Source organism: Cibotium barometz, chromosome 8 (genome assembly GCF_041138505.1).
Source record: "Cibotium barometz isolate CiBa-2024 chromosome 8, ASM4113850v1, whole genome shotgun sequence".
Taxonomy (NCBI): domain Eukaryota; kingdom Viridiplantae; phylum Streptophyta; class Polypodiopsida; order Cyatheales; family Cibotiaceae; genus Cibotium; species Cibotium barometz.
The window spans coordinates 14,598,891-14,624,193 of NC_141053.1; the positions used below are offsets into that span (position 1 = coordinate 14,598,891).

The following is a 25,303-nucleotide window of genomic DNA, read 5'->3' on the forward strand; positions in this document are numbered from 1 at the left end:
GCCTGGACAAAGTGGCCAGTGGTGATTATTGTTTAGGTTGGTTTTGTGCTTTTGTTGGTGTTAACCTTCCTGTCGGATGCTTTGCCCAAGGGAAGATAGTTGTAAGTAATACAGGTAGTGATGGCTTGCTGGATGAAGTGCCCAAGAGTCCTTAGAAATGGCTTGCTGGATGAAGTGCCCACCAGGAGCTCTCATTTCGATCATTTTTTCCACAGCTCGCTTGCTAGATGAAGGTTCCTAGGAGACTTGTTGAATCATTTTTATTATTTGTGTCTCTCTAGAAGGTTTTCTTGGAGAGATCATTGTATGAGGTATGCATGGGAACCCGCCTCTGCCGGATGTTTTGCCCGAAGTCTAGCTTGCTAGAGAACCACTTGTGTTTTTTCTATGCCATTCATCTGGACGATGAATTGAGTAGTAGTGGGTGACCTGTGGATGGGAAGCCAGGTCCTCCACTTGTGTTTTTTTCTATGCCATTCATTTGGACGATGAATTGAGTAGTAGTGGGTGACCTGTGGATGGGAAGCCAGGTCCTCCACACTCCACCAAGAGCTTCCCACCATCACCTCTAACATCTCGGACCGCTCTAACCGCCGTCACCCGCTGCCAGTGCCCTCCAATGGCTCCAACCACTGTCACCGCCGTCGGTATCCTTCGTAATAGCTCCGACCCTTCGACATCTTGGACCACCTGTCACTCACTGCCAGTGCCCTCTGACCACTTCGACTGTCGATGCCCTTTGACAGCTCCGACCGCCATCATCGCCAGTGCCCTTCGACATCTCTGACATGCATGGCCAACTCTGATGGCACTTGTGGAGGCAACACCCCTCTCCCTTCCCGAGGAAGGGCGAGATCCTCTTGAGCACCGTCTCCCTTTTCCCGATGGAAGATCTTCCCTCTACACTACATGATGAGGGTTGGGACATCGAGGAGGAGGACACCCAAGGAGGAGATAAGGGGAGTAGTCTCTCAGTAGTGGAGGGGACTCTCTCTTGTAGGAAATTCATTCGAGCACATTCTAGCTGGTAGGACATTCATCATAGCACATTCTGGGAGGAGGCTCTCCTGTGTCACATTCACTCTAGCACATTCGGCAGAGAGCATATTCTCTGGTGTATGAGCACAGTCTCTCTTATATCATTCTTGTCTATAGTTTGGTATACATTGTTGCACTCTTGTGGTGTTTTGCCTATCTCTCTGCGTGAGCGAGGTGAGTGGTCAGTGGTGGGTGTGGTGGGTGTGGTGTGAGTGAGAGGCCTATAGGGATACTGTGGTGCTAGGTGGTGGTCAGAGAGCACAGTAGACAGTGTAGAGCATAGGTCTTGCATGTCTAGCTAGTGACGTCGACTCATATTTGGTGGATATACTTCCCTGAGAGGATCCACACTCCCTTTTCCCCAACCCTAGTGTTTGTGTCAGTAGTCCTCGAGTTCCCTAGTAGCGAGTACCGCGGCTGAGTCATCTACAGTAAGACTCATGATCTCAATTCACAAAGAATAGATCATGCCCAATAGACTAGAACTAAGAGCTCTAATACCAAGTTAAAGGTAGCAAAAGCTATGGTGAAAAAAGGATCTTTGATATTGATTAAAGATTACTACTCAAAAGATGTGCCCAATAGTAGAGTTTATGGGTCTTGACTTCCTTCCTCATAACTCCTTCTCTTCAATCATCATGTTTACTTCAGCTTACATTGGCAGTCCCCACAACGGTCCTTTACTATATGTCTCGTCTTAGCAGCACAATGGTGACACTTCATCTTGGTCTTGCTTCTCGCTCCTGGTCCTTTTTGGAAGAATGCTTATTCTCCTATTGTAAGTGGGATGATCCTAGTCCTTTGTGGAAGAATGCTTGTTCTCGTGGGATATAGGGTTACAAATAGAGGTGAGACCCATTACATTCTTTTAAAAGAGAGTTTTCGGGTCTTGAATTCCTTCCTTGGAATGTCTTCTTCTTCTCTTCGATCATCATGTTTTCTTTGGCTCGGAGTCGATATCTTAATAGTATGTTACTATATGTCCCATCTTACCACAATGGTGACACTTCATTCTCACTCTTGGTCCTTTGTAGGAAGAATGCTTGTACTCCCACTATAGGTGGGATGATCATGCTCCCATTGTAGGTGAGAGTCATTACATTCTTTTAAAAGAGAGTTTTTGTGTTTTGACTTCCTCCCATGGAACTTAGATCATCATGTTTGCTTTGGCTCAGAGTCGATAAACTAGCAATCCTTTGGAACTGCTTCTCCTTCTCTTAAATCACCATGCTTGCTTTAGCTCAGAGTTACTAACTCATCAATCCTTTACTATCTGACCCATCACTTCCTCATATCATCATGTTTACTTTGGCTTAGAGTCAATAACCCAACAATCCTCAAAACTGCTTTTCCTTCTCTTAGATCATCTTGTTTTAGGTGGCCACCACCAATGGCCGAAACTCTTCACTTGGTGGCCCCACCAATGGCCCAAACTTTTCACTTGGAATGCTTTTCAATATGATGGCAAAGGGATCTTCTTCTTTTGCTAGTCATATAATGCTCTTCACTTTGTTGGCATGTGCCCCACAAACTCTCTCTCAAGAGTAGATACTTGATTTTTACTTGCTTGCCATGTGTGGAAGCCCTCATCTATGAACTTTTCTACTTGCCATGTGTGTGGAAGCCCTCACCTGTAAATTTCTCTACTTGCCATGTGTGGAAGCCCTCACCTATAAACTTCTCTACTTGCCATGTGTGGAAGTCCTCACTCGTGACCTTATCTACTATCAATCCCATGCACATGATTATGTAAATGAAGGGGGTCTTAGCACTTGAATGATGTCAAGGCCAGTGCCTAGCCTTGTACAATCAAGACAAGTACAATTATGACCAATGCAAGTCCGAATTCCTCATTATGCACTAATTCCATTTCATGCAAAATATACCATATTTTTGGATTAGTGATTTAAGCTCCTAAATGTTGTTAGAGTGCTAATATGATGCAAAACAAAGGAATAGCAACACACCAATTAGATATTTTAACCCTCAAAGGTTGAGATTAACACTTTAAGTAAGCATTGATTACTCTCTATTTATATGCAAATTTTGTATGAAAACAAAGAGTAAATTGATGATTTGAGGGGATTAAAGAGCAAATCAGGCTATAAGACTTGATGTGAGCATGGAGAAATGATAGCTTGTCATTATTATAGCTTAAATTACAAAAAAAACATGATTTATACTAGTTCCTGAGCTCATTTCAATCAATGTAGAAATCTAAATTTCCTCCCGATCTACATGCTTTTGATGTGATGCTTAATGTGAGCTGTAGATGATCTCCTTGCTCTTGTGGGCTTTTGGGTTACAAAACCTTTAGTAGAATCCCTCCAATCATTTTATTTGAGCTAATTTGAGTGAATGGGTAGAAGAGGGAACAGAATTGGATTAGCAAAGTGATTAAGGCTAAAATGATTGGGCGTAGTGGTGGGCACAATATTGAGATTTTGTGTTATTGGGTGGACTCTTTCAACTTCCCCAAACAACTCCTTTCATATTATATGGGTTGTTGGCACACATGTTAAATGTTTGTATATATTTCTTTGCAGGAATACTCAAGCTATTAAAAGGGTTACATGTTGAATGTTGGTACATAGTTCTTTGCAAGAAGTACCCGAGCTAGTAAATAAGACTTTGGCATAACTCTGTTGGTGAGATGGGCCTACTGGTAGAGCTCCCCGGAAGGCACATTAGGCTCCCTTTTCTTGAGTCTAGATGTGTGACTCTTCTTTGCAAACAGCTTACTCTTAAGTGGAATTAAACTTTAGTTGGGAGGCTATATGAATAGTCCTTGGTTTTGTTATGGAAGGCCTTAAATTGCTAATGTATACATGTAAGTAAGAGTTTTGGAGGTTATATGAATGGTTCTTTTTACCTTTCTAGGTTGGGAGGTTATATAGGAATGGTTCTTTTGAAGTCCTTAGTTTTGTTATGGTCCCACACATATAATATTTTCAAACAGAAGACAATAAATTTTGAACAACTCAATAAAGGTCCCTGGGCCTCTACCGGCATTCCTCACTTGCAACAATTGTCTTCTTGTCTTCTATTATTAGTACATGTGTATTTTATTTAAAAAAAAAACTTCCAAAAAACTCCCGACCTTTAAATCATAAGATTATTGATGAAGGATTATTGATGAAGGACATGGTGTATGGTGGAAGTGGCTTTGTTTAGGTGGTCTCGGGGGTTCATGCAAGACTTTGATGAAGAAGAAGATAGCGATGGATTAACGTAACAGGAAACCCTAAATCTTTAAGGAGAACTTTTTGTGAGATCTTTGTAGCTGGCCAAGCTCCAGGAAATGCAGACGAATTTGTGTAATTACAATACGCCGAAGAGGGTTTAATCAGAATTAAGAAAGAGTTTGGCATGTCGCTCACAGGGGTGAAGATTTCGGAGGAGGTTTGGCTGACTTGCGTTACTCATGCTTTCTCAACAGAGACAGAGGAAATTATGGGGTTATTGTTGGGCGACATTGAGGTACTCCATTATTCTTTCTTTTTTTTTGTTTTTTGTTTTTTTTTGTTTTTCCCAAGACTCGATTGTCTTGTGTAGATCAGTGTAAGATTTGGGCTTGAATTTCAGAAAAATTTTATGAAAAGAAATTGAAGCAAGCTGACCAGTAAATGTGAACCATGCTGATTACTGTGACCTTTGCATTATATTCTGAAGTGTGTATACGATCTATATGTACTATGAATCCAATATTGCCAAGATCTCAGCAAATACAAGCTTTCTAACACTCTGTGACATGACCTGGTGGTGCAGGATTCAAGCAATGGACGTGTCACAGCACTTGTTTGGGGTGCAGCTCCTCAGACTCGGTCGGATCGACGCAAAGACCGAGTGGAAACAAATCCAGAGCAGCTTGCAGCTGCCACTGCTCAAGCAGAAATATCCATTCGTTTTCCAATATGCTGCCGCATGAGTCATCATCATCATAGAGAGAAGGCATTAGAAGTGTGTGCGTGCATGTGTGTGTGTTTGTGGTTTCCATGTTCCTTTTCACTTAAGTGCGTGTACTTGACTGCCAAACACAGAATATCTGCTGAGACAGGGAGACTTACCAGAGTTATAGGATGGTATCATTCACATCCACACATAACAGTTCTCCCTTCTCATGTTGGTAAGTGACACAATTTTTAAAGCGCTTGCTCAACATGTCTAATAGCCAAGTCTTGACATGCATGGAGTACGCAAAGTATTATAAGATAACGGGATTGAGTATGAGTATGGATGGGTGTTCTGTACGCCATACAAAATGCACAATCTTCTATACAAATTTTGAAGTTTTTGTTTGTCCTAGACCTTATTAGGTGGCCCCTATTCCTCATACATGTATCCCATATGCTTTCCCATATCACTTGCACACATTATGTAGACAAAATTGTTTCCAAGGGCTAGGACAGCCAAAGGGAAGGCTAATGCAAGGTGAACTTGAAGGTCGAGAACAGGCATCTTCAGGCTATAGTTTCTAGCCAAGGAAGGTCTCCAAGATTGGGTTTGTTCTCAGCATTCTAATAAAGCAAATACACCATCCGTGGTGAGGGTATTTGGGATCCTATCTTGTGTACTTGTCTCTTCTCTTCTCTCTCTCTCTCTCTCTCTCTCTCTCTCTCTCGCACGCGCGTGTGCATGCTTGCACTCTTATCTTCATTTCATTGTGCTATCGTCAAGAACCAAGGTGCTGAATATTCATTATCAGAGTATAATCCAGTCTGTAAGCTTTGCCTTTTGGTGAAGAAATTCAGCCAAGAAAATTTTTTTTTTCCCGCTTGTGTGGTTGGTTTATAGACGGTGGTAGCACTCCCCATTCCAATGTGACTCCTGTCGCTTGAAGAATTGTTGGTTTATAGCCTCCGGAAGCGACCAGAAACATCTCCCACAGACATAGTGGATGGTTCATTTGCGGTCACGGAAAAACTTGACCATTCCCACTATGGCGAAATTTGACGATGAGAGAGAACACAAGACCTCTGGAGAAATTGTTACTTCTATGGTGATTGCATCAAGAAGCTAAGTTGTCAGTGGTGATATGAACGCCATGTTCCAGAAATTTATGCACATCATAGTGCACCAAGGGAACAAATGCTGGAGTACAAGGCTGCGATGGAGGCCTTGGAGAAGCGGATACCTCTTTAGAATACCTTCTTACCCATTCCCACCCCCTTTCCTCCACTAGTTGTCACCAATATCCTTTTCTAGATCTTTGCCTCGGCTAGCTCCATTGCGGAGTTAACACAACAATCCCGTGCTTTACATGATTTACAAGTACGGGAGTTCGAGCTTTGGACATATGCAGCAACTCACCAACCTGCACACGAGAAACAAAGACAACACATAGAGCATGATCGCTTTCTTGTAGCTCTCGTCGCAAGGGCGTGTTATCGGCTACTTCCCATACTCACCTCCACAAGAAGGTGAATTTTAGTAAGTCTAATGGTAACCCCTGTGAAGAAGTGCCGTCGCCACCGCCACTGCCCAGAGCCGCCTTCGCCGCCTGCCACTGCCAAGAGCCAACTTCGCCAGTGCCGCCCACCTGCCGCGTGTGTCGTCGCCGCCCAGAGCCACCTCAGCGGGCATCGTCGCTGCCTCAGAGCCAATTTTTCGCCACCTACCACCAGCATCTCTGCCGCTTTAGAGCCGGAATTTTTGCCTCTTGTTTGCTGGATTTTCTGTCACCTGTTGGTTGCCCGTTTACTCCTCCGCCACCAACTATTGGCTAGCACCTCCTTTTAGCCGCCTTCTTTGGGAGGGGGGTTGCTTCCATTTGAAGAACCGCCACCTCCTCCTTTATTAGTGAAAGGATTGGATTGGGAAGAAAGAGCTTTTTGTGGATACTTGAGAACATCAGTTGGATTCTTTGGATTTTGGTAGTAGCCCAGTGTAAGTTTCTTCTGGGTCATCCTCGAGGTGAGCTCGGCATTATATATCTTGTGCCTTGACATCGACAACGGTCCAATCTCGTCATCGACACCTTTGTTTGATATTGTATTCATCTGTTGTATTGGTCCTGGCTTGGGAACGCCCGTGGATTGTTCCTGAAATAAATTCTTGAAGAGGGGGCGGGGCCTATTCCCCGCTCAATGTGGTGTACTGTGTACAAGGACACCTTCTTGAGAGAGCCTCGGCCCCAACCACCCCGCCTCCTCCCTCGCCAGCCAACCATCACCAGTTTCTTCTGGACCCAAGAGGTGGAGGACACCGACACAGTGGATCTTGTGGACCCTCCACGAGCCGCTCCGGACCTACCTCGCCCGAGAGGAGTTACCTCGGACTGAGCCTCTGCACTCCAGCGTGCCCGACGCCCTTGACCCCCCCATCGGCCACGATCACCTCATCAGCTCCAGATCCAGGACATGCTCCATTGCCATCGAGCTACCTTTCCACGTATAGCTGAGGGAGGCATACTCATTAGCCCCATGCTTGATATTTTGGAGAGTGGTATACCATCTACTCGGAGCTGATGTTGCTCTCATGTTTCTATGTTCTTAGTATTCCATGATGAGTTTCCATGGACAGTTTTATATCACCCCAGTGAGATAGCTATGTTTATTTTTTCTTTCTGTTTTATTTTCCATTCCATGATGAGATATGCCATTGACATTATTGTATCACTTTGGTCTCATAGGCCCATTGGGTCTTTAGTAGACGCTTAATCTCTCTCTCTCTCTCTCTCTCTCTCTGCGGCGGAAGGCGGCCGAAGCTAGATTGATGAGGGGATATGCAACCCTTGGCTCGCTAGAGAGGCAATGCTCACAGATACAATTTCAGGAGCCGAGGACGAAGCTTTGGCTATTTGATACTCTAGTTACCCCTGCACTACTGTATGGTGCCCCCATCTGGAGTCCCAACTTATACCACAGGAGGAGATAGAGGAGAGAGTTGGCCGAGACAGATACAGAGGAGGTATATGATGGGTGCAAGCCGATGGAGAGGCCCCTAGTGTTGATGATCTTGCGCATGATTAGAAGTAAGCTATCGGTGCCACATGAGATTGTGTGGGCAGAGATGGGGGTGAAAGAGTGCATAGAGTGGAAGCAAATAAGCACTAGTGTGTGCTGAGTAGAGAGTGCAAGAGAGAGAGAGAGAGAGATGGAGCAACTATGCTAAATATACTGAAGTGATACAATCCCAAGCAAGAGAGAGAAATAGTCTCATAAGTGAGGGAGCAAAAGAAAGACTAGGCAAGATACAAAAGTGAGAGGCCAACCCACCTATTTATAGGTGGGAAGAGCTGGCTGATTGCACATGCTACAACTGGCCGACTGGGCATGATAAAGCTGGCCGACTGGGAAAATGCATCCAGGCGGGGAAAAATCCGAGAAAAATATGTAAATAAGGGGTGGCTAGCCACAATCAAGGGCCATGCAAAAGGAACCAAAAGGACACCAAACATGGGCAGAAACTAGGGATGAATGTGCTAATACCCCCTCTCAGTACTACCAGATGCTAAACAAACTCCGAGAAGCCGAAGATGAGGAGCCAAGGAAGCCTGAGAAACCGGCTTGGTGAACAAATCTGTAGCATTCTCCGTTGAAGGACAATACTCCAAACGCAAATCTCCAGCAAGAACCCGTTCACGAACATAGTGATACGGTATCTCAATGTGTTTCGTACGAGCATGAAACACAAGGTTCTTGGCGATGGCCATGCAACTCTGATTGTCACACCAAAGAAGAGTAGATCCAGTAGGAGGACAACCAAGCTACTCCAATAATCTCCGCAGCCAAATCGCCTCACATGCAGCATAACAAACCACACGATACTCCGCCTCTGTAGAGGAAAGCACCACAATAGGCTGCTTTTTACTACTCCATGAAATGGCTCTAGACCCAAGTGAAAAAACACAACCAATGGTCGAACGCCGAGTATCTGGATATCCAGTCCAATCTAAATCAGACTATCCAAGAAGAGTGTATCCTTGGCCATAGCCACGCAAGTACCGCAGAACTCTGAGAGCACACCGCCAATGTTGCTGACGGGGTTTGGATGAGAAAGAACTCAATAAACTGACTGCAAAACACACGTCCAATCGGGAGTAGGTCAACCAAACCAAACAACCGACGAGAACCCGATACTTTCCCTAATTAATCCTTGGAGAAGCATCAAGTAGAGAAAGCTCCTCACTAGTATCCATAGGAGAAGATATTGGTTTGCATCCAGTCATCTGAAATCTGTCAAGAATCTCCTGTGTGTACTTCTGCTGAGAGAAGAAAATGCCCTTAGGGGTCTGCCAAATCTCAAAGCCAAGAAAATAATGCAGAAGGCCAAGATTTGTCATCTCAAACTTTGTCTCCAAAGCATCCATGACTGAACGGATCCACACAGAATAAGAACCTGTAAAGACGAGGTCATCAACACAGACCACAATGATAACAATCAGCCCCCTCCCAAGGAGGATATAAAGGTTCGAATCTGCATGAGAACGACGCAAGCTGAGCTTCTGAAAGAACTCATCAATCCGTTGGTACCAAGCCCGGGGAGCCTGCTTTAGACCATATAAAACCTTCTTCAGCCGGTACACCTAATCCTGTTTGTCTGGAACAACAAATCCCGACGGCTGATCAACATAAACCTCTTGTGTAAGCTGTCCATTTAGGAAAGCCGATTTGACATCCATCTGGAATACGGGTCATCTATGATGTCTTGCAAGAGCAAGAACGGTGCGAATGGTAGTCATCCGGCCGTCAGAGTGAAGGTCTCATCGAAGTCGACTGCAGGGCGTTGAGCATAACCCTTGGCAACCAACCTCGCCTTGTGCTTGTCCAAGCTGCCATCAGCTCGGAACTTTGATTTGAAGATCCAGCGCACACCAATCACCTTACGCTGCAGTGGCGTAGGCACCAAATTCAAGCGCCATTCCGTTCAATAACATCCAGCTCTGCGTGCATAGCACGATGCCACGGCTCATGTGAAAGAGCCTCGTCCACAAAAGTGGGATGAGAAGGACCAGTTGGGTTCACACTATAGAGAACCCGTGTATGTATTTGGTTGAGTACCTTTCATATTATGAGTACTCTTATCTTTGTATATGGTGCGTTGAGTGTTGAGTGAAGGAGAAGAAGATATTCAGCCTCTCACCTTGTGTGTTCTCTATTAGGGTTTTGTGAGTGTGTGTGTGCTTGCAAGAGCTCAAGCTCTCTTCCCCCCCGCATCTTTTCACAGATTTATGACCCTTCTTGCCACAATAATGACACTCAGTGTCCTTGTTTTTAGAAGATTTGCTTTTGTCTTTATCCTTGTCGTTATCCTTGGAGTTCTTGTCAGAACCCCCTTTCCCTTTCTTTTTTTGATTCTTCCCTTTATCTCGTGCAGCCAAAGCCATTAGAACCATTAGAGGTGCCAATCTGCTCCTCAAAGCGAGACTCAATTTGCATAATGGAGGGGAGAACTTCATCCCAAGTAACTGGAATAGGACGAGGAGAAGAAACAAGAGACTGGAAATAAGCATGAAACCTCCCTGGAAGCTTGGAGAGAAGTCGAAGCACCGATAGTGACAGAGGCTCTATTCCAGATAGTGATATACTGGCACAGGCTATGGGAGCTTTCCCTGGATTCCTTGAGATAGTTGACTTCCGAGACTCTTCTTCACGCTAAGGGCAAAAGCAAATGGCAGTCCAAGGTTTCCACGAGCAACAAAGGTGACTCCAAACCTGCCAACAATCTCACTCATAAGGAGCTTATTTGTCATTATTGTGGTCTAAAAGGTCACATTCAGCCTAATTTTGCCAAGAAACTCCCCAATCAAACCTCTTCATCCACCAACCAAACTCAAAAACCCTCTTCCACCAAGGAGACTGTCTTCATCGGTATTGAGGAGCTTCCCCTTGACTCTCTTGCACCTTCCACCTCATGTCGTATGGATTGGGTGGTTGATAGTGGGTGTACTACTCACATGACTCTTGACAGGACCATTCTTCATGACATTAGTCTCAGCTCTTCGACGGCGATGTTTCCAACTTGGAGGCCTCTTTGGTTGGTAATGTGCGACTTAACTCTTTCCCGGGCCAGCCTTATACCATTCGGGATGGGCTTCCTCTCCGGCAATCTCCTCTTAGTTTTTCGGATTGCAGAGAAAGGATATGGTGTCTACTTCGACAATTCTGTCCTCGAGATCACTGACACCAGCACCGTGCAGATTGTTGCCACAGGTATCCAGGAAGGTGGTCTTTATCGGTTGAAGGACTATGGAGGCTCTTTGAATGAGTCCCAATCTCATTTGTTGCAACTTCTTCACAACTATCATGCCTTGGTAGCTCATGTGGATACGGATTTGTGGCATGCTCGCTACGGGCATCTGAATTATACTTCTCTGCAGCTGCTGTCTTCTTAGCAGGTGGACAAGGGTCGTCCACCATTGAAACCCTCCTAGCTTGTCTTCATGGCTAGCAACACTGAGATGCCTTTCCTCACGAGGCTTCTCATATTCCGGATCTCTTTCATGTGGACTTGTGCGGCCCCATGTGGACTACTACCCAAGGAGGAGCCAGGTACTTTATGCTTATTATTGATGATTACTCACGCAAAGTTTGGGTTTATCTCTTGGCAGAAAAATCTCAAGCTTTCTCCCGCTTCCAAGAGTTGGTTGAGACTGCGACCACACAGAAGGCTTGACAAGTCTGTCCCGACAATGGAGGAGAATTCATCTCCAAAGCCTTTCATAATTTTTGCTCACTGAAACGTATAAGCCATCAATTTTCCACACCTCACATTCCTCAATAGAATGGTGTGGTTGAACACAAGAATAGGATTGTTCAGGAGATGGCCCGTACCATGCTTTCTTCTTTTGATCTTCCTCCCTCTTTGTGGGGAGAAGCTGTGAGCACTGCCGTTTACATCATCAACCGTTTTCCTACAAAGGCGGTTTCTCATATGACTCTAGAGGATGCTTTTTCAGGACAGAACATAGTTGCATTCCGTACTCGTACTCATCCGATGAGTACCTTCAGTTCTTTCCTTACCACTCCATACGTATCGTACCTCGTATGGATAAGGTCTTTGTACCAAATATGAGGTTCAATGTACAACACTTATTTGGCCCGTTTTTTAATTATTTTAATCAGTGGTCATTGCTCAGTAGTTAATAGATTAGTTTTCATTTCAGTATTACCATTGTCTCTCATGGTGTATATATATATACATACATACATACATACATACATACATATATATATATATAGTAAAAAACGTGAACGTACTTAAAGTACTTACCTTGATGCGTACTTTACATACACGTACCATACACGTACTATACCGCACCGTATCTAAAGTACTCAACCAGTATGGGACAGAAACCTTCCGTCTCTCATTTTAGGGTTTTTGATTGTGATGCCTATGCTCATATCCCTGATTCTGATAGATCCAAATTTGATTCCAAGTCCAAGAAGTGCAAATTCCTTGGATCTAGCTCTCATTCCAAAGCTTACAGATTATGGGATCCAGAGTTGCTATCCTCGGTGATTAATTGCGATGTTCACTTTGTAAAACCCTCATCAGATGATTCTCGCTCTCATCCGGAGCTTACCATCGAGGTCCCTTCTTCTTCCACAGCCATCCCAACTCCACCACTAGCTTCTCCACCATCAACTTCTTTACCCCCTACCCCTTGCCTCTCCACCCCCTCCTTCCTCGGCTTCTCCTCCTCTTTCTCTTGTGCAACGGAGGATTGGCCCCAAGATTCCACGATAGCTGGAAACCACTGTTCGTGATTCTCATCTCTCCGATATGGAACTTCATCACCTTGCTGATTCTTCAGCACAATCTTTGACACGTTCGTCATTTTTGTAATCTCACCCTGATGAGTACAGTGATATAATCATATGAGCCTACTACAGCTAAAGAGGCTCTTGCTCTTCTGGAGTGGCGGGCAGCCATGGAGGCCAAGATTGAGAGGAATCGTACATGGGAGCTTGTGGATTGGCCTTTGCATTGACAGGTTATTGGGGTCAAGTGGGTCCTTAAGACCAAGTTTTATGCTGATGAGTCTCTGGACAAACACAAAGGTAGATTGGTTGCAAAGGTCTACTCTCAGATTGACGGTGTGGACTATGAGGAAATTTTTGCTGTTGCAGCCAGATACACCACCATCTGGATAGTTCTTGCTCTTTTTGCTCATGAGCACTGGCCGGTTTACCAAATGGATGTCAATGGGCTTATTTTATAGCATTTTTATCAGTCGTGGACATTTGTCCTCCAATGCTACTGGCCGATTGCTCTACATGAGATGTATATAAGCATGGTCATTGTACCTTCATATTTTACTCAACACATATTCAAATACATTCAATATTTTAGTCTCTAGCTCAAGTGTTGGATCTCTTTGTGGCTGTGAGAGACCGAATCTACTATATATTGCCAAAACATGCTATATATACAATGATCTTGCTTATTCACAACTTCATGCAAATGATCTTGCTGATTCACAGCTTCATGATGCATACCAAAGATCCCTGTAGCCCTCTACTTGCAATCGACAAGAGAAGCTCCTGCTAATCCACCTCTGTGTCCTTGCAGACTCTGACAAATGGATCCTCTTGATCTATGAATGATGATTCTAATGAATACCTAATGATCTGATTTATAGGCGAAAGGTACGAATTCGTAATCAATTCGGTTTTGCGTATTTTTCCCACAAAACATTGTCCAAAAAGTCATATTTTGCGTTCAAACTATGCCCAAAAGGTGCCCCAACTATTGAGCTATGCCTTGGGCACTTCCCGGAGCTTGTAGGGCTGCAAAATCCGCTCTAAATCTGCCCATATATTTGCTAATGAGAATATACATGTGTATGAGCATCGGGATTAATGGATGCACATGACATGCTCCCTCCAGAGAAGAACTACTCGGTCTATGACCGGGAACTCCTTGTGGTGATACAGGCCCTAAAGCATTGGAAACATTTTCTTTATGGGCGCGATTTTGAGGTTCGCATAGATCACCAAGCTTTGTGTTGGCTTCAGACAATGCCAAGGGCGAGTTGGAGTGACTGTCCACCTTTGGAGCAAGATTTTCCAATAGTTTGGTGGCATGATCAAGTATCTTCCGGGCAAGGCCAACCCAATGGCCGATGCCTTGAGTAGGAAAGGAACTTGTGTCCTATACCCAATCCACACGGATGGAATTTGCTGGTAAGGATTAGATGAAATGAAGCACAAGTACGTGGATTCCATGGAATTCGGTACTCAATGGGAACAGGCATTGGACGCCACAAGGCCATGCCATTTCTGTTGGAATATATATCATCTCTAGAGGGTCTAAATGTACCTTTTCATGCTTGTACTGGTCATTTAATGAGACCCTGCATTAGCATATTTTGTAGATATTATGCTAATTCTTTCTATCTTTAGCAGTGCATTTGCCCTATCAACTACTTATTTGCTACACTATTTCTTTCTATTTGCTACTCTTCTTAGTGCTAGGCTTCATTATGGCTGAGTTTGCCCTGCATCTTCAGAGGTTTGACAGAAACTCAGTAGGAAGGACTTTGTGTGAATACATGCTCTTATGTGTTTTGCCTGTGTTTTCTCTTTCTTTCATGGTATCAGAGCCCAACGCTAATCCACAGGCAGAAGGTGCTCCATTTTTCTGATCGGAGCAGACATCATCTTGCTGCGTTTTTTGCATATCTACCTTGGGACTCCTGCGTTTACTCTCTTCTAGGTGCTGAGGATAGGGTTCCTGAGAGATTTGCTTTCTCTATTTCTCTTTTCCCACCCTCTCTCCCTTTCTTCTATCTCTCCTCTTGCTGTGCACAGCTTGAGAGGAGGCTATTTGCTGTTTTTTACAGTCCTCTTGATTCAGAGAAGGTTTCTTGTCAGAGGACATGGCTTCAGGAGATTTCTGTATTGCTGCTCCTTCTCCAGCTGATACTCTAGCACCTTCATTGCTTGGATCCCCTACTCCCACTCTCATGGTGGTTCCTCTTCCCAATCTTTCTCTCTAAGTTTCTCTTATCCAAGTCTTGCCCCCACCCCTACCCATATTCCATCCTACAATCCTCCCCAAGTTAGTGACTCCATGAAGCTTACAACAACCAACTATCATACTTGGTCTTTCTGCACTTAGTTATTACTAGGAGGAGTCGGTGTGTGGATGTCCATTTCCACACCTCACTCGGTGGACCCTACTTTGAGAAGCATATTGGATGCATAGGCCCGTCTTATCATCATCCATTGCATGATTTCGTCTATACAGTCACAGTTTATCTCTACTCGGAGTAATGCTCAACAGATGTGGACGGAGATCCAGAGGAGGTATGGGCTAAAAAACCGCATCATCATGCGGTTAAATGTAGCTGGGGCATTTGTTAAACCAAAAGGCATGACCATGAACTCATAGCGGGCCCGCTCAATACGGAGTGCTGTTTTGGGGATGTCCTGTAACTCGCGGCGGTGCCCGGGGGACTAGGGCCTTGACACACTTGTTGATACCATCAATGCATATTAAAACATTTAAACATGGCCACAACCTAACACATATCCATCATCACTTTGCATAAAACATAAAGCTGGACAAAACATCCACAAATGCTAAAAATGGAGGTTGCACATGTGACACCACATAGAGGCCGGAATGGGCCGACCCCCCCCCCCCCCCCTTGGAGTATTTTATTACCCAAGGAGAATAATATCATGTACAAGCTTTGAGGGCCTTACTCTCCCCACGGGAGATGCCGGATTATCCATATACAAATGCCATAACATAGCCCAACACGAGGCTACCAAGCCGGAACACAGGCTGTAGAAATGCCGAGCCAATAATATAATCCATATACCTCCGTGTGGGTATTGATTCTTCCCCAAAAACCACGGGTCTTCATGCAATAGAGCTGGTACAACAGGTTCAGCTCTCCATTCAGCCGGTACAATAGGTACAATGGCTGGTACAGTAGGTACAGTGGTTGGTACAGCTGGTACAAGGATTGGTACAACCAAAATAGTGGCTGGTACAATAGGTACAACAAGTACAAGGGCTGGTACAGCCAGTACAGTGGTTGGTACAGTAGGTACAAGGGCTTGTACAACCAGTACAGTGGCTGGTACAGCAAGTACAAGGGCTGGTACAACAAGTACAATGGCTAGAAATCATAATAAATGATTAAATACCCTTGCCTTAAGTATTTCTTCGTGATGGAAGCCTCCAAAATAGTCCCCAACAGTCGGTATTCTTCATGGGCAACGTTCAAGAGAGAGAGAAAGAGAGTAGCCATCCTTAGGGCTGCCTGTAACGGTGGTAGAGGCTAGTGTGCAGCAAGAGAGCCTCCATTAATGAAGAGAGAGCGCTACAATTTATAGATTTGGGCCTCCCATGAGCTAAAATGGCAAGAGAAGGCTACAATGACAAGTGGAGAGCCACACAATAGCTGAAGTGACAAGTGTGAGGCTACTTGTCTCACTTTGATCCACTTTCTAACAAGTGTCAGGCCACTTTCTCACTTTGGTCCACTTTCTTGCCACATGTCCCAATCTAAGAGATGGGTCCTTCCATAAACTTTATCTCTAAAAATATGCCAATTGGTAGACATTCTATCATAGGCACTTTACCAACTCTTGGTATCTGCTCAATTCGAGATGTAATGACGCGAACAGAATTTCCATCGGAGTCAGACCAAAAATAGCAACTCTCCTAAATTTTAGGAGTGTGGTCCTTCGTATTCTAGGATAATCCCCCATTCCTAAAGCTGTAACTCGCGGCGGTGCCCGGGGGACTAGGGCCTTTGACACACTTGTTGATACCATCAATGCATATTAAAACATTTAAACATGGCCACAGCCTTAACACATATCCATCATCACTTTGCATAAAACATAAAGATGGACAAAACATCCACAAATGTCGAAAATGGAGCTTGCACATGACATAGAGGCCGGAATGGGCCGACCCCCCCCTTGGAGTATTTTATTACCCAAGGAGAATAATATCATGTACAAGCTTTGAGGGCCTTACTCTCCCCACGGGAGATGCTGGATTATCCATATACAAATGCCATAACACAGCCCAACATGAGGCTACCAAGCCGGAACACAAGCTGTAGAAATGCCGAGCCAACAATATAATCCATATACCTCCGTGTGGGTATTGATTCTTCCCCAAAAACCACGGGTCTTCATGTAATAGAGCTGGTAGGTTCAGCTCTCCATTCAGCCGGTACAGTAGGTACAGTGATTGGTACAGTAGGTACAGTGGCTGGTACAAGGGCTGGTACAGCTAGTACAGTGGCTGGTACAGCCAGTACAGTGGCTTGTACAGCCAATATAGTGGTTGGTAGAGCAAGTACAAGGGTTGGTACAACAAGTACAATGGCTAGAAATCATAATAAATGATTAAATACCCTTGCCTTAAGTCTTTCTTCGCGATGGAAGCCTCCAAAACAGTCCCCAGCAGCAGCAGGTATTCTTCATGGGCAGCCTTCAAGAGAGAGAGAAAGAGAGTAGCCATCCTTAGGGCTACGTGTAATGGTGGTAGAGGCTAGTGTGCAGCAAGAGACCTCCATTAATGAAGAGAGAGGGCTCCAATCTATAGATTTGGGCCTCCCATGAGCTAAAATGGCAAGAGAAGGCTACAATGACAAGTGGAGAGCCACACAATAGCTGAAGTGACAAGTGTGAGGCCACTTGTCTCACTTTGATCCACTTTCTAACAACTGTCAGGCCACTTGTCTCACTTTGATCCAGTTTCTTGCCACATGTCCCAATCTAAGAGATGGGTTCTTCCATAAACCTTATCTCTAAAAATATCCCAACTAGTAGACATTCTGTCATAGGCACTTCGCCAACTCTTGGTATTTGCTCAATTCGTGATGTAATGACGTGAACAGAATTTCCATCGGAGTTAGATCAAAAATAGCAACTCCTAAATTTTAGGAGTGTGGTCCTTTGTATTCTAGCCCCATTCCCAAAACTTGTACTTTCCAAATATTTGCCATCCTGGAGTTCACCAGACCCCTTTCATACTGGGAAATGTCCAGGCTGGTGACATCCTCCTCAGCTTCTTAAAAGTTGTCCGCAACTTTAAGCTTCAAGCCATATATTCAAGATATAATCATGTCCCATTAAGTGGGCGAGACGAGGTAGTCTCAAAAATCTAATACAACGGAAGAATCCATGTCCCAAAGAAATGGTGAGACTAAATAAGTCTCCATAATACCAATATCAAAATCATGTCCAAAAATAAATGGGCGAGAATTCCATGGAAGATATGCTAGGCACAGGCACAAGAGCCAATTGTGTCTCAATCACCAATATCAATGAGATAATCATATGCCAATGAAAATCACGAACCAGGTGCTAAGACACTTAAATAAGTGCCATGCAGAAGAAACTAGTGCCTCGCACAGAAACATGTGCTATGCACACAAACTGTTGCCATTCAAGAGCACAAACCATGGTGACAGAAAAGCTGGTACTCCATAGTTTTGGCAATCCTTTCTCCCAATCCCAACAGCTCCCATGTTCTTCCATACAATCCCAACTCTGATCAACAAGCATGGTGTGGAAACAATAAAACACTCACTCCACAATCGCAACACGAATCCACGTGTATGGTGGAGTGTTCATTGAATTGCCCTCTCACAATTCCAACATGAATCCACATGCATGGTGAGATGAACAATGAACCTCTTGGCCTCTGTATGGGGAGATAGGGATTCTAATATGGCTTTTAAAAATAAATAAATCCATGTCCCAAATAAATGGGCAAGACAAAACAGTCCCATAAGTCCAGATATCATAATCATGTCCCAAGTAAATGGGCGAGACAAATCAGTCCCATAAGTCTAGATATCATAATCCATGTCCCAAGTAAATGGGCGAGACAAAATAAGTCTCCTACCAACAAGACATCGGTCCACATGACCCTTGGCATAGACATAAGTCTCGTGCCAACGAGGCGTCATGTCCACTTTACCACTTGGCCAATAGTTTGGAGACATTTCGGCCACCAACTCACACTACCCTCTCAAGTGCCCATGTTCCCTTCCATCTGCTCTCTATTGTTCCACCCAGATATGGTAGAAACAATCTTCAAGAGAGCACGTAGGACAAGAGAACATTACACACGGTATGTTGTGCTCGACACTACCCTCTAAAGTGCGCCCATGTTCCCTTCCATCTACTCTCTATTGTTCCACCCACACATGGTAGAAACAATCTTCAAGAGAGCACGTAGGACAAGAGAACACTACACAGGGTATGTGAACCATGAGTTTCATAAGTCCAATGCATCCCAAATAAAGGGAGCCAAAAAGAATAATCCATAAACCTGAGGATAGATCCAAATCCCTAGAAAAGAAGTCCAGGAATCCATAGACTTGTATACCATAATCCTTGTATACCATAACTCTTACCACATACTCCGTGCTAACCACACACCTTCAAGTAGAGGTGGACTTTATCCATAAAAGCATCATATCCATGAGATATCCAAAGATTTCTTCTCTGTAAACTTGGATAGATTCGTCCATAGAAATTGCTTGTGAAGCCCAATATTTATATAAATCTCGTGCAAGACAGAAATCTCCATAGATATAGTCCATCCCAATAAAGGGAGCCATAAACAATGTTTCCCTGAAACCATCTCAAGGCAAACAATAACATGCATGGCTGTACAAGGGTTAGTGAACATAAAAAATACTTCATAGTAAATAGCAAAAGCACCAACTTTGCAAACTTAAAGTATACTTAGCTTTTCTCTGCCAGGTTGGTCATGAAGCCAAAAGAAATATCTCGTCACCATATCCTTCAGATATCCTGAGATATATCTCCATATAGGTTGCCTGTAAGCTTGATAATATAATCCACAATATCCATATGGAAAGAGTGCTAAACATGTGCACATAAAGCCAACTCCATACTTCCAAGATAAATTTTGTGAATTCATAAATCCTTAGACCAAGCTGTCTATTGCTCATGCTCTTGCTTCATAGGCTATGAAGTGGCTGGCCATGCTTAATAGCAATAAGATGTAATCAATCCGAGACATAGGGAGCCTCGAATAGGGAGCTTTCTCTTTATCGTTAGCTTGTTGAGCGCGTTATAATCCACGCAAAGTCGGGAGGATCCATCCTTCTTTTTCACAAAGAGGATTGGGGTTGCGAATAGAGAATCGGGCACTTGCTCTTGTGCAAAGTGCAAAGATGAAGTACAATAACGGAAAACCAAAGACCTCCCAGCGCCTGGGGTAGCCAAGGTAGTCACTGTCTCTAGCAAGGGTCAGAACTAGACCCAGTGAGGGTCTACCTTGGGAGTCTTTGGTTCCAAGAACTTGAATAACAGACCTCGCCTTATTCCAGACCAAAAGGCTCTGGCTGGCAAGACAAGTGATAAGCTCAGTCCCGAAGAGCGTGAACAATACAACAAGAAGGGGCGGTGTTTCTTTGTCATACAAACGAACACACTTCTAAGGATTGTCCTAAGAAGACCCCTGCTTAGACCACCACTCCGGCCTTGATATCAGTCGTGGTGAGCGAGTCTCCCACACTGCCCCCCCCCCCCCCCAGGTTGTCACTAGTCCTCCAACTCCCACACCTTCGGTTAGCGCCATTGTCATGCACATGACACCTCTGGTTCAAAGTGCGCACATCCCATTGGATTTGCGTGTCCAAACCATAGAGGAATTGTCCTCGTTTATCTGCATCCAATTTTTGCAACTGTAAACCCAAGTGAGTGACTTTATTTGCAAATTGGAGGATAGGTAGCGCATTCTAGCGCAATCCTCGATGCTCGTCCTTGAGTCGCTCAAGATAAGGCAGTAGAAGCCACTTCTTAAGGTCGGTGACAAATTGGTCCCACTTGAGCCCAATGAGTCCACCAAGAGATTGCTTCCCCCTCGATGTAGTAACTAGCTAACACCACCTTTTCTATGTTTGACTTCCTACGAGCAGCAAAGTAGGCTTCAAACTGACGAATCCAAGAATACAGTGTTGTGGGATCAAGTTTACCATTATGGATACTAAAATTCACCTTCTTGTGAAGGTGAGTTGAAGAAGTCGCAGGTACCCGTCCTTGTGTCAAGAACTACAAGGTATCACTCGTGCTCCACGCGTCGACGTTGGTCCTCCAATGCAGCAGCGCGGGCTGTTGCTTGTGTTCGAAGCTCTACCTCCCGTACCTGCAATTCATGTAAGGTAGGGGAATGCTGTGTTAACTCCTCAAGGGAGATAGCCGAAGTAGGGATCGCGGAAGGGGTTTGGAAAGGGATCTCAGTGACATTTTGAAGACCAGGTTTCTACCTCCACGGTACATGACAAATCTTGAAGATGAGTTCTATAAACTCACTTAGAACGGTTCCCTGTGCTCACCTACTTCAACAAGGTGATCACATCAGCCCAACAGTTGGGGAAATCCGAGAAGGAGAAGCTCAAGCAGCTCATTCGAGGATTGGATCCAAACATTTGGTTCCCCGTTTGAAATTTTGAACCTTAGACATATGATAGGGCTTTGACTCTTGCACAGAATCATGAGATGATGCTCAATGAAGGCAAGCCCAAGACCGCTCCAGTCACCCCCAAACCTCAGTAGACGCAGACCAACCAGCAAAACCAGGCGTCTAACCAACATCCAGGTAAGGGGGCTCCCAACAACAACAAGAACAAGAAGGATCAAAAGAAGAAGGTCTAGAATAGCTCCGTGAAGGAGTGATAAGATGGACCTAAGAAGATCCCAAAAGAAAAGGTCAAGGAGGGCCTTACTGGAGGATTCTTGTAGTCAGATGAGAAGGAACGGTGCTTCAAAGAAAACCTTTGTTTTTCTGCCACCACACGGGGCGTGGCGAGAAGGATTGTACCAAATGGTAGGCGGAAAAGAGCAAATCTCGTGAGACTCTATATGACTAATGACTAACCTTGGCCACCCTTTTATAGGCTCTTGGCCGGTCATCGGGCGTCCACACTTGGGTACCTGCTCGTCCATACTTGGGTGCCCGCCCGTTAGTCTATCCCTAACTCAGCTGGCCAATCAGCTTGCCGAGCTCCAAGCTTCCCCAAACCTCGAAGCTAGTCTTGCGTACGTGTAGCACACGGTAGATACACACTGTGCACATGACAAGTACCTTCACATTTTATGTATATCATCATTTCGGTCCAACGTTTCACTGTCCACCTACCTGGTGTTGAAACGTTTTGTTCCAAAATAAATCGTTTCAGCATCGTTTCATTTCAATTGTGAAACATTTTGTGGTGACCTTGGGCTAGCCCCAAGGCAGCCCCCAAAGTGTGGGCTAGCCTTGCAAGGGGTAGACAATCCCTTAGTCATACCTTAGGCTCAGTTGACCAGCCATTGGGAGGTTATGGAGCAGTCGGCCAGGATTGGCAGCCACCTGACCCGATAAAGGCAGCCGATTAAACATTCAATGTTAGTCGTGAGAAGTCGGCAGTTGACTAGCATTTAGTGGGTAATTCGGGACCCCATTTGGTGTCGTCTCTACGATGTCTATTTCAGATTCATGTATGCTGTTTTAAAGGATTGCTAATGACTCACTAAACTCAGGTTTAAAGAAAGGCTTCGTTGTTTCACACGGTCCTAGCTTGGTGCATGCTACACCACTGTAATAGGCGGAAGCTTACATACAGGATTTTACTTTAGATAGTGAATATTCAGCACGTTGGCTCATGACGATTGCACAATGTGGTGGAACGTAAGAGTGCAAGACAGAGGGGGGGGGAGAGAGAGAGAAGAGAACCACAATAAAGACACGGTACACCCGATGGGTCCCAAATACCCTCTGCAGGGCCTCCACCAAGGATGCTGTATCTGCTTTATTGAATGATGAGAAAAATGAATAACTTCTTGGGAGATCTTCCTCGGCTGTAAACCTGCAGCCTGAAGATGACCTGATTCTTGACCTTCAAGTCCACCGTTGCGTTAAGCTCCCTTTGGATGTCCTGGCCCTTGGAGTTCTTCAGCACTTTGTGAATAATGAGATGTTTTGACCTTTACTAAGCCCATGCTTATATAGTCAATAAATCTGCTGGTCGGTGGTCTATAACAGCTATTGGCCTGTTACTTTATTGCCCACGACCTGTTTTTTATGCTATTAAATGGGCTCCTTTTTCCCATGCTGGCCGCCTTGGTTCTGCTGGTGCTGCCTTGTTGCTGGCCCTGCATGGCGTGGCCGCCTGGCTGTGTAGCCTCTAGGGCTGGCCGACTGGGCCACAGCCTCTTGGCTGGCTGCCATGCTGCCCAAACCTCAGAGGGCTGGCCAACAAGCCTACAAGGCGTGTGCCCTATAAGGGCTGGCCACACATGCAATGGGGCTCTATGGGCCAAAGCCATGGCCCATGGGCTGCCCCACATGGCCCAAGTATTGGGTAAAACCCTATACTGTATATGCAATCTTACATGCAACTACATGCTTCCTCATATGCCTGGCATCTGGCTACAAGCCGAATACCGGGAACACGTGTCATCATTCCAGAGGGTGACTCATAGTACGGACTGGCATTGCACACTTGACTAAGACCATGTACAGGACTTGTACACGTGACCTTGGATGCTTAGAGTGGAACCTTGGCTAACTCATCCCGAACTGGGGCTCGGCCGATTTCCACTCCAACTCTTGCATCTGCTGTACATATATGTCCACATGGCATCCAAGTGCGAGATGCAGGTGACATGTGACTTCAGCAAAAAAGGTCTTTTTAATCCTTGTCTATGATGACTTTTGCATCAAATTATTCTATAAAGACAATTTAATGGTCTTGTTTGTATGCTTGAGCGAACGGGTCCAAATTGGCTCACAAGGGGCCAATTTCCACTCTAGGTCCTGCACCTGCTATACATATATGTCCATGTGGCATCCAAGTGTGAGATACAGGTGACATGTGACTTCAGCAAAAAAGGTCTTTTTAATCCTTGTCTATGATGACTTTTGCATCAAATTATTCTATAAAGACAATTTAATGGTCTTGTTTGTATGCTGGAGCGTACGGGTCGAAATTGGCTCACAAGGGGCCTATTTCCACTCCAGCTCCTGCACTTGCTATACATATGTCCACGTGGCATCCAAGTGCGAGATGCAGGTGACATGTGACTTCAGCAAAAAAGGTCCTTTTAATCCTTGTCTGGGATGACTTTTGCATCAAATTATTCTATAAAGACAATTTAATGGTCTTGTTTGTATGCTGGAGCGTACGGGTTGAATTGTATCCTTTTTTTCTTTTGATTTTCAATTTTGTTTTTCTCAATTGAAAGATTTGAAGACACTCACTGCATTTTACATGTCCTGCTATATTCGGAATCATATGTTCATGCTTTGAGTTTTCTTGTGAATCTTCATAGGTTCAATAATGATGTGATATGGTTGACTTTTCTTTTGCAGATGTAAGAACTCAGGGAATGTATCAGCTATTGGATCTGGGTTTTATAGGTCTCATCTTTTCTTGTTTCAATGAAGATGCCAACAAGGTCAAAGTTTTACCCATTTCTGATCAAGGCTGTAGCTCTAGCAATCTGGAATTAATTGCATACTTCATTTGTTATTTTTATCTCAGCTTAGTCCCATTCTTTCAATGAAAAGCATTACTGAAGAGAGGCTAGTTTGATTTTTGTCAATTCATAACTCTAGCTTGAGTGAACAATCCATCAGGCTGTTGAGCGTTGAGCTGAGTTAACGTGCTTGTTTGGGTAGCTGCATTCCTTATAAGTATGGAATCCCATGATCCATTTTCATGCTTTGCGTATCATATGGAATATTCTGCACATATTGTATAAACTTTTATAAAAGAGTTTTGAGGTCCATTTTCATGCTTTGTGTATCATATTGTATAAACTTTTATAAAAGAGTTTTGGGGTCCAGTCTGTCTTGGACCTTTATGCTACAACCCACGGATCTCCTAAACGCAAAACACCAGTGATTAGTACAAGCCCCCTAAGAGGGGTGCAAGCTAGCTCACCTCCCAAATATAGGTTCTATGCTTCGAACCGAACTCTGACCAGTAGGGAGGTTATACAATAATAACCCATGTTTTCACTTATATAGCGCCCACTGCTGTTGTAAATAACCATCCTATTATAAAGAGCCACTATGCATGGATTTATCAATAATAACCTTACTGCCTGTATTAGCTTGCTTTCTCCTAATACCAGGGCTCCCCTAACCCTACCAGATTAGGCTACTAATATCGAGGATTAGCAATAGGTACATAATATACTTCCCCTCCTCAGACGTTTCCACTCTTGGAAATAAAATCTGTCTAAGAAAGAAAAATAGGAAACCTATGCTGTAAACTAGCAACTATCTTCCAAATGAAAGACATTCCTAGTCTTGG

General features: G+C 44.4%; 1 protein-coding gene across 1 annotated transcript in view; it reads left to right on the top strand.

The window, feature by feature from the left end:
- The first annotated feature begins 4,135 nt into the window (after nucleotides 1–4,135).
- Nucleotides 4,136–25,303, top strand: part of LOC147635945 (uncharacterized) — a 34,303-nt gene continuing 13,135 nt past the window's right edge. The window contains exons 1-4 of the mRNA XM_086801352.1: nucleotides 4,136–4,518; nucleotides 4,807–4,932; nucleotides 5,077–5,164; nucleotides 24,355–24,440. Coding sequence (XP_086657478.1) covers nucleotides 4,408–4,518; nucleotides 4,807–4,932; nucleotides 5,077–5,164; nucleotides 24,355–24,440 — 411 coding nt within the window. The 5' untranslated portion in view covers nucleotides 4,136–4,407. The remainder of the gene's footprint in view (nucleotides 4,519–4,806; nucleotides 4,933–5,076; nucleotides 5,165–24,354; nucleotides 24,441–25,303) is intronic.